Source organism: Dendrobates tinctorius, unplaced genomic scaffold (assembly GCF_039654945.1).
Source record: "Dendrobates tinctorius isolate UK_male_01 unplaced genomic scaffold, ASM3965494v1 ptg000007l, whole genome shotgun sequence".
Taxonomy (NCBI): domain Eukaryota; kingdom Metazoa; phylum Chordata; class Amphibia; order Anura; family Dendrobatidae; genus Dendrobates; species Dendrobates tinctorius.
This window is the reverse complement of record NW_027361675.1, coordinates 56058345-56069198: the sequence shown is the minus strand read 5'-3', so window position 1 is coordinate 56069198 and position 10854 is coordinate 56058345. Positions and strand designations below refer to the sequence as shown.

General features: G+C 40.6%; 1 protein-coding gene across 1 annotated transcript in view; it reads right to left on the bottom strand.

The window, feature by feature from the left end:
* Nucleotides 1-201: 201 nt before the first annotated feature.
* The window catches only part of LOC141086031 (uncharacterized), a 971752-nt gene continuing 961099 nt past the window's right edge, over nucleotides 202-10854 (bottom strand). Inside the window, exon 98 of the mRNA XM_073571764.1 lies at nucleotides 202-4330. Within this exon, the coding sequence (XP_073427865.1) occupies nucleotides 3573-4330 (758 nt within the window). The 3' untranslated portion in view covers nucleotides 202-3572. The remainder of the gene's footprint in view (nucleotides 4331-10854) is intronic.

Below are 10854 nucleotides of genomic sequence, written 5' to 3'. Positions count from 1 at the left end.
GCGCTATAAGGGTAGTTGCCATTTCTAATCATTCAATTTTAGGTCCTCGGAGTTAAAAGAAACCTGTCACCAAATTTTCTTAATATAAACTATGGCCATCACCTTTAATACCTATTTTACAGAAGTCTAGCAATCTGTATATACAGTAAGTCTCCAACCTCCTCTCCATAGCCCAAAAAATACCTTTGAAATCCTCCCATAGAGAGAGAGGTCTAGTCCAATGGACATCTCTGTTCTTGCTTCAACGCCTCCTCACAATCGCCGTCCTGCTTGCCTCATGTCTTTGATGCAACCTACATCATTCACAAAGTGTCTTTGCTTGCACTCTTGGGTAGGTGTTATTCTCTCTACCCTGCGAGGGAAGTACTATAATGCACCTGCACCAAGAGAGTCCAGAGAGCACTAATGACCTAGAAGAAAGCCAGCACATGCAGGGCAGAGCAAAGTACCCTGCACAGGAGCATGATTGAGGACATTGTGTGGATGGATAATGTAGGATGCATCATCCACATGAAGCAAGCAGGTGGGCTGTGATTGTGAGGAGAGAGTAGGCACCAAAGCAAAACCAGCAATGCCCATCAAACTGGACCACACCATATGAAAGGACCTAAAAGGTATTTTTTGGGCTATGCAAAGGAGGTTGTAGACTTGTATACAGCGTGCAAGACTATTGTAAAACAGTCATTAAAGGTGGTGGCCATAGTTTATATTGGGAACACCTGATGACTGGTTCCTTTTAACTTTTAAATAAGCTTAAGAGTTGAGGTCTTAGCTTGGACACAGTCGCATGTTTTTACTTGTGTCCACAAATTAACGACAGTACAATTTAATTGCAACCATATGTCATTACATCATATTGTATAGGACTTTCATACATTAAGAAATGTAGTTATTATTTGCAAAGTGTGGTATCTTTGAGAAGAATGACAATATTATTAGGCAAATAATTTGGGTAAAATACACAATTTTCAAAAGGTGGGTTCTCTGTACATTTTTGACAATTCTGGAAACTGCCGACTTGCTGACTGCTTATGCAGACTTGGAAATATACCTGGGCCTGATATCATGTGCTTGTACAATTTTTTTAAAACTTGGTGTGTTTTAAAAGAAAATTGTCACTAGATTTTTGAACCTTGAAAACATCAAAGTGGCAGCATACTGCTGAGAAAGTCCATAAAAACAGAAACCTCCAGGAATGATAGGAAATTTTGAAAAATCAATTTCTCAAAGCACAATCTTTAACAATCCCGAAAAGAGGGAAAAATAGGAAGCACTTAAGGAAACCAGATTGGATGAACACAAAACTTAAAGTCATACTAAAAAGAAAGAAATGTTTATCAAATGGAAAGAGGGAGGCATATCTAAAGAAGAATATAATGCTCTCTGCAGGACATGCATCAGATTAACTAAAGCTGATAATGAATTAAGGCTTGTAAGAGAGGTTGAAAGCAATAAGATGGGATTTTGTGGGTATGGCAAAAGTAAAAGAAAAGTGAAAGACGATATAGGATTTTTACAGGTTGAATATGGTAAAGTGGTAAAAAATAATGTTGAAAAGATCGAACTTTTAAATTCCTGATTTGCATCTGTTTTCTTTTAGAATGTAAATGTAACATCAATTGATCTTCACTATACTAATGAAGGAATAGACAAATCCCCACTATCTACTGTATAAACAGAAAGATGGTAAGGGAAAACTTAGCTAACATAAATTAATTCAAGATTCCAGGTCCAGATTAATAGCATCCTATGGTACTGAAGGATAAAGCAGATGAAATTATTGAACCATGCTCCATAATCTTTGAAAATTATTGGAGAACATGAGAAGTCCCAGAGCAAATATTGTCCCTATCTTCCAAAAGGGGAAGAAGGTGGTCCCAGGGAACTATAGGCCTGTGAACCTGACTGCTATACTAGGAATGATCTTTGAACAAATTATTAAGCAACATGTATGCAAGTACCTTTATGAGAATTAAGTGAATAATTAGAGCCAGCATGGGTTTGTAACTAATAAGTTATGTCAGACTAACTTAATTTCTTTCTATGACTGAATCACTGACTGGGTGGATCAGGGAAATGCAGTAGATATAGTATATCTTGACTTCAGCAAAGCATTTGACAAAGTATGTCATAGGATCCTTATTGAAAAAATGACCAACTATGGAATGGACAAGGCAACTCTTAGGTGGATTCATAACTGGTTTAGTGATCAGACCCAAAGAGTGGTCATAAATGGCTGCACACTAAGTTGTAAGAATGTCTTAAGGGGGCACCACATGGCTCTGTCCTGGGCCCTATGTTGCTCAACATCTTTATCAATGAGTTAGATGAAGGAATTGAGTGTAAACTGATTAAATTTGCTGATGAAACAAAGCTAGGAGGGATAGCTAATACTAGAGAAGAGAGAGGGGATTCCACAAGATCTAAACAAAATGGAACTGTCAGCAGCAACTAACAGAATGGTTTTATCAGGAAGAAATGCAAATATCAACATCTGTGCAAGAAAAATGAAAAAATCATATGTGGAAGGGGAGGAATAGGGCTAAGCAACAGTACATGCTAAAAAGACTTGGGTATACTAATAGATCACAGACTGACCATAAGTCAACAGTGTGATGCAGCAGCAAGAAAGGTAAACGCAATCCTGGGTTGCATTAACAGAAGCACACAGTCTAAATCATATGAAGTAATTATTCCCCTCTGCTCCTCTTTGGTTAGACCTCATCTGGAATACTGTGTCCAGTTTTGGGGGCCACATTTTAAAAAAGACAAGAACAAACTTGAGCATGTTCAGAGAAGAGTGTCTTGGTAAATAGAGCTGCCTTTTTTTCTGTGGTAATTTTCTAAATATGTTCTAGTAAAAAAAAGTCCCTATTTTAGAATTATGTATAAAAAGTATTTATAATACAGTCCACATTGTATATAAATGACTGTATTTATTATTACACAAGCTGCATCAGTACATGCATAGAGTGCACATAAAGCCAATGCCAATACACCTTACTTCACAGCACATGCTATGTATGTGACTTGATTCTCTGATAATTTACATGCAGCACACACTGTACTATACCTTCTTCTTATACAAAATGCTAAAGTGCTATTTTCCAGCAGCATAACCATGTGATGGTGGTTTAGTGTAATAAAATCTAGTGAGTTTCGCTTTAACATCAATTATAGATTGCATTACATTACAATACATTTTTATTTTCTTCAGACTTTGTTATTATCTTTTCTTTTGTAGACATTTTAAGGGTGTGTACACACGTAAGCTTTTTTTGGCATTTTTACCAGCAAAAACACTTATAAAATGCTTAAAAGAAGCATCCCATTTATTTTAATGAACTCTGCACTTTTTGTGCATATTGATGCGCTTTTTCCCGCAAAAAAAGCATCGCGGTTAAAAACACAGCATGCTCATTAATTTCATGGAAAAATCCGCATTTCTAACTATTTTCTATGAGACTGGGGAAGCTCCGGAAAAAAAACACATAAAAAACGCGCGTTTTCTGGGAAGGAGTCTGGTTTTCAGTCAGGAATTTTCTGCATACGTGGGTACATAGCCTAACTCTTCACAGGTTGTCCTCACTCTCCTGATGGATAACATTTTGCTCACTTGTGTCATCATTAGCATTAATATGTGTACTGTAAGTTTTTTGATCCAGGTTTTCTTCATGATTTTTCAGTGAGTCCTCTTCAGAATTATTTCCTGCTTGATTTCCAGAAATGTCAAAATCGTTACTGTTCTCCAAAACTTCAGGAATGGTATCTTGTGTCTTCAAGTCAAAGTTCCTTTTGAACTCTATATTTTCAGACTCATGAAAATGGCCATTGTTATCACCATGGTCATTATCATGGTGCTCATAATCAGACTTCTTTGAATGCAGCATTAATTTTTCTTTAAGGAAGAGATCTTTTTCAAACAATGCCTTTGTATCAGAGTCCACGAAACCTGTTTCTTCTGTCAAACCTGAGTGTCTGTCATCTTTTTCACCTGGAACAGAGTCTATCTGATGTCCATTGCTTACATCTTCTCTGATGAGATCTTCATCTTCCTGATATGTTTCTGCTATTTTACCAGAAATCATTACCTTTTGCTTATCATTAGTTTCCATTCCCAAGTCTCTAACAGAGTCTATCTGATGTCCATTGTTTGCATCTTCCCTGATGAGCTTTTCATCTCCTTGATTTGAGTCCATATTTTTACCAGTAACCATTACATTTTGCTCACTATTAGCATCAATTTTTAAGTTTTCCTTAGATTTTTCAGACTTTTCAATTCCAACAACTAATACATTATGGGTTTGCGTGCTCTTTGAAGAAAGAATATCTGTAAAAAAATAGAAAGCATTAAGTGAAATTATTTTTTCTAATATTATTATTAGATATATACATTTTAATTTTTACATAGTTCAACACTGGAGCATTACATTGACAAGAGATGCAGACTAATGAAACTGTGGTTACAAGCCCTACATATGTCAGCTTAAACTCTGTGGAAATAAGGAATAAAAGAGATCAGAGAACACGTAAAGCATGTCTAGTTATGTCAAGTGCAACAAGAGTTGAAGTACAGGTTGGGGCACTTTTAAGAGTGTTCTCCATTGGAAACAAGTTTTCAGCTATCCATGGGACACCCAATATTAGAATGGGTAACTCTTATCCCCATTAGAATGGAGCAGCAGTGGGCAAGCTTAACTGCCACTCCATTAATTCCTTATGGGGTTACTGAGCCCTACATTTTGCTTTTTACAGCAGTCTCTTAGAGAATGAATGGAGCTGCAGTCGGACATGCACACTACACTATACTAACGGGTATAAAAGTACTCGTTCTGCTAAAGATTTGGGGTTCCAGTAGTCGGACACCCACCAATCAATTAGATAACACCTTTCCTTTACATAGCTGATAACTTGTTTTCAATGGAGAGCCCTTTAAAGCCTGGTTATTTCTTTGTTGGGAGTGGATCGTTTCCAGAAAGTGTTTCAAGGTTTTGAGGGCTGTAGAATGATCGGTGAAAGGAGAGAGGGAATTTCAGAAGAGAGTGATGTGGGATTAACTAACCATCCAAAGTGTATAGGGGCTCCCTACTTTACCGTGACAGTTTATTTTTGGATTCGAATGCTCTTTTGCTCTGCAGGAAGATACGGTAAGTTGGCGCCAGATGAGTCTGACAGCAGCTTATCCTGCTCTACTATAGAAAACATATGAACACTCAGCCATTCAAAGTTTTCATGTGTAGCGGGTTGTAGAACACATTATCTAAAGTGTTAGCGTAGCCTTAAAGTCGAAGAGCGTGTGGTGCCATTTGTGAATTAGTGAAGAAATGTGTCACAAAGCAATAGTGAATGTAGATTTGTAGGTTATTGGGTTAGGCAAGTGAGGACTTTTAAATGATTTATTGGTGTAATGAGCAGCTACTGGAAGCAATGACAATTGGGGTGTGCTGAAGAATGCATTCACATGACTTTATTTATCATTATTATTTACTAGCTGAAGAGCCCGGCGTTGCCCTGGCATAGTAGCTAACTACGGTTAGTTATAACAAATTATAATGATTATATCTATATATATAAAGCTGAGTGTAGAGCCCCACTCACTCCGCATAGCCACATTCACTATAATATCCCACATCATCCCATCAGCCAGAGCCACCGGACTACTACCCCTAATATCTCACATCGTCCCGTCAGCCAGAGCCACCGGACTACTGCCCCTAATATCCCACATCGTCCCGTCAGCCAGAGCTACCGGACTACTACCCCTAATATCCCACATCGTCCCGTCAGCCAGAGCCACCGGACTACTAATATCCCACATCATCCCATCAAAGCCACCGGACTACTACCCCTAATATCCCACATCATCCTGTCAGCCATAGCCACCGGACAACTACCACTAATATCCCACATCATCCTGTCACAGCCGCCGGACTACTACCCCTAATATCCCACATCATCCCATCAGCCAGAGGCACCGGATTACTCCCCCTAATATCCCACATCATTCCATCAGCCTGGGGTCAGAACCAGGGCGCTGAGTGCAACGGTCCTAACTTCCATACCAGGGATCCCTTTAAGAGAGGCCTGGCATCAGAACCAGAGCGCTGGATGGATTTGCCCTGACTTCCATACCAATGATCCCTTTACTAGAAGCCTTGGGTGAGAATCAGAGCACTGAGGGATTTACCCTAACTTCCATACCAGAGATCCCTTTAAGAGAGGCCTGGGGTCAGTACCAAAGTGCAGAGTGGATTTGCCCTCACTTCCATACCGGGGATCCCTTTAAGAGACCCTGGGGTCAAAACCAAAGTGCTGGATGGATTTGCCCTAACTTCCATACCAATGATCCCTTTAAGAGGGAAGATGTGCCTATGGAATGGAGAATGTGTGATGTGTATATGGGCATGGGAGGGGGTGATTAATTTCTGTCGTGCTCTCTGCTCCTTTCTGGGGGTCAGATAATGGCTGGGAGCTAATGTTCCCAGGGATGCTAGATTTCTCCCACCATGTCATTGTCTGCTGAGGTGTTTTCTGGAGTGGGAAAACTGTTACTCATAGCAACCAATCACAGCTCAGCTTCTTTTAAACAGCTCTGGTGAAATGAAAGATGCTTCGTGATTGGTTGGTAATACACACACACACATTCATTTTTATTTATAGAGATTATTATAGTGCCACTTATTCCATGGCACTTTACCTGTGAGGAGGGGCATACAAAACAAAAAACAAGTATAGTATTGTTAAACAATACAAGTCACGAATGATACAGGAGGAGAGAGGACCCTGCCCACGAGGGCTCACAATCTACTTCACAGTTTATGTTCAGGCAGCAAGTTCAGGGCCAATATGTCTACTTGTTGTTAGTTCAGAACAATTGTAATCGGGTGAATGCAACTTTTGAGAGACTGAGGTAACTGGGTCATGCAGTAGAGTTTAGGAAAGATTGGATAGGTGTTAGGCAGTTTAACGAAAGACCAAGATAGCATATAGCAATTAATTTGTTGTTTTCATGGTCAGTCATTAAACATAAATCTATTTTACAATTTTCTGTTGTTCCATTAAGATCTGCTTTTAATAAGAGGATCTATAAGGTAATGGATTGATAATTACATACAGTACAGTACTTAAGAAAACAAAGGCATAAACAATAGAAATGTTCAATGTGCCAGCCATTTAGCACCGAGCCATTTACTCTCGTTCCTGTCCAGGCACATTTTTGTGTATTTCCGTATACGTAGTTTAAAGAGCTGTGAAAAATGTTCTTGTTTGGATATTCATGTAGTATTTGTGTCTTTTTTTTCTGGATACATGGTAACTCATTATTATGTCACTGTTATAGTCTATTTTTTTGCTGATATCAAGTAATGTGGGAAAATAATGGAAAATAAAGTGTTGGTTTTCCACTTTTTTATGAGAACACAGGAAAAATAAAATACATTTAAAATTTTGTTCCCTATTCTGCAAAAATTATTTTTATTTATTGGGCACATTGAATTTTTTATACTGGGGTGGGGTAGTTAGTAATCTCGATTTGGATTGACAGTGGCATTTTTATTTATTTTGTATCTACCCTTTTTATTCTCCGATTCATCTTAATTTTCATTAAATTTACACATGATGCCAGTGGCAAAACTACAAAGTTATGGGCCCCGGTGAGGACTTTCAAATGGGGCCCCCCATGCCAAAATACACGCACATCTCTGCTCCGCACACCTCATACACTTGTGGCTCCGTACACCTTGTACACACGTGGCTCCGCTCTGCACACCTCGTACATGCACATCTCTGCTCCGTACAATTCGTACAGACGCGGCTCCGCTCCGTACACTTCATACATGTGCGGCTCCGCTCCGTACACACACAGCTCCTCTCTGTCCACCTCACACATGCGGCTCCACTCTGTCCACCTCATAGACACACAGCTCCTCTCCGTTCACCTCATACACATGTGGCTCCGCTCCATACAAACACGGCTCCTCTCTGTCCACCTCATACACATGCGGCTCCGCTCCGTCCACCTCGTACACACATGGCTCCGCTCCTTACACTTCGTACAAACGTGGCTTCTCTCCATACACCTCGTACACACGCGGCTCCGCTTCGTACACACACGGCTCCGCTCACATCGTACACACACGGCTAAAACTCCATACACTTCGTACACACATGGCTCCACTCTGTACACATTGTACACACACAGCTCTGCTCCGTCCAAAATTGTACAGACACAGCTCTGCTCCGTACATCTCCTACACACACAGCTCCACTCCATCCAAAATTGTACACACACAGCTCTGCTACATCCACACTGTAAACCCCTCCTGACCCCACACATAAACTTTACCTCATCCAGCACCATGACAACCAGCACAGCAGAGTTCTGCAGACACCGAGGCCCCTTATCATGTGACCCCCTGACTCCTCCCCTCCTGTGACCTCATCACAGGTCCTGTGCGCACATTAGAATAAACAGCCTTGCAATGTCATTGCAGGCTGTGAGAGGCTGCTGTCAGTGCGGTGGGTCTCTGCGGGAGGGCATGGCGGCTCAGTGCAGTGCGGGAAAAATAGACTCCAGGGCAGGACACAGGTGGGGGGTCAAAAACGGGACTGTCCCGCGAGAATCGGGACGGTTGGGAGATATGCCTGCTTGGCCCCTGACTCCCCCCGGGCCCGGTCGCAGTGGCGACTGCTGCGACCATGATAGTTACGCCCCTGCATGATGCCCCTTATATTATCATGTAAAACCTTTTTTTTGAGGGGGGATTTCAATATTTGTATGTTTATCATATATCTGTTATAACTTTGGCAGATATACCAGCCCCAGTTACATGTGAAATACAGCCTACTGTGTGCTTGACAGAGCTGCATGGGTCTCCACTGACAAAGAAAATCCTGCTCCCAACCTATACAAAGCAATCACGTACCTGTGTATAGAGGAGGAAGTGCCATCAGTGCTTCCTAATGCTGTATACACAGCCCTTCTTCATCACTAACTGTGTATACAGTAATAGAGTACACAGATGGTGATAAACCACCTGAGTCTTCTGTATGGGGACTCCAGTTGTGTCTGACAGCCCGATCCCCACTCCTGTAGCTACACAATCACGTGTAGCTGCGCATCTATGCAGTGACGATTTAAAATTTCACTGCAAAGTAAGAGTGGAATAGACTGTCCAAAGAGCAGATCATTTTCATCTTGGAAAGTTGTTTACTTTTTAGAATAAGGAAAAGAATATTTCTGCAGCTATAAGAAGCAAAATGATTTTTCATCGCTTTTTACTATGGATGAGCGAGCATTAAAATGCTCGGGTGCTCATTACTTGAACCAAGCAACTCCTAATGCTTGGATGCGCGTTACGAGTAACGAGTATACAGTAATGGGAGTCAGTGGGAAAGCTTAGTATTTTTCTGGCAAATGCTACAAGGAGGTCTGGGGGGCAGTGAATATGTTGAAATGGATGGAAAATGTGCTGAATGGAAGGAGAACAGCATGAGGAAGACACCTGGAAGTATCTCTGTCTCCTGGATTGCTGCTGAGAACAATGGTGTCACAATTCTACTCCACTTTAAATGTGACAATAAAACATTAAAAACTGAAGAGAAATTGAAGTTTACAGGAAAAAATGCTAAGAAACATTATTTCCTGTAAAATGACTTGTATATAAGGCAAAATGTAAAAAAAATAAAAAAAATAACTTCAGTAAACCAAAATTGAACTTTGTTTAAAAAAAATTGGAAATGTCAGTGTATTACTGAGGAATATGGAATTATTTTTTTTTTATATATACTGTATGTGTGGCTGGACAAACTGTTACGGATCTGCAACTCAGGACAAGGACAGAAGGGGGAGAAGCTGACCCTGCACTAGGACTAGGCTGAAGCCCTATGATGGAGTGGGTGACCTATTCCTTGTGAATAGACCCACCGCCATTTCCTAGGCTAAACTTAAACAAACACCTAAAGGTAGGGGGAAGGGTATCCTTGAAACGAACTAGGGACTGGGAACAAAAAAAACAGGTAACCTCCTAGTAGGAAAATAGAGGAAGCTGCAGAAACGAGAGGAAAACCAAAAAACAAAGCAGGCCGAACTAGAGATCCCAAACTGCATGGCATCAAACACAGAACGCTATCAAAGATCCTAGCCAGAACTCTAGTGGATTAACACTGTTGTCCAGCAAGGACTGGGAGGCAGGTGCTGGGTAATAAAGAGTGATACAATCACCTGACCTCAGACAAATCCAGCAACAGGGGAAAAAGACCAGCTGCCAGAAAACCACAAGATGGCGGATGGTCAAAATGAAATTGGTTCTAACTCTTGCCTCCTTCTCTCTTCTGATCAGCTTATGCCCCATAGTGCTCACTAGCTGCTGGATCCTGACTCTTCTGCCTGCAGTCATCAAGAACCCCAGCAGTGAAGGCTGTGGCCTTGGTTCGGGCATTGGTGGTTCAGAGAAAATGGCTAGTTCTAGGCCATAGGCTCCTGCCACCTTCTGCTGTCATGCAAGCTTGGCTTGACTCCAATATTCCTCTGATCGCTTCTTTGAGAGTCTTGCGGGATTCTTCCATCTTTGTCGCCTTGTTGCCCACTAAGCGCATTAATCTCTATGGATTACTAATTCAATTCAGGAAAAATGTTGACATTTTTTGAGGTTTATATACTACTGTAATGTAACACTAACCACGTTAAACTATGGATGACTAATTGAATCCAGAAAAAAATTTGAATGCTTTTTTGGAGTGTTACATACCATCAAAATGTAACAGTAAGCACCTAATACTCTATGGATAGCTAATTGAAAAAAGGAAAAAAAAATTGAAAGCTTTTTTGGAGTGTTATATACCACTGAAATATAA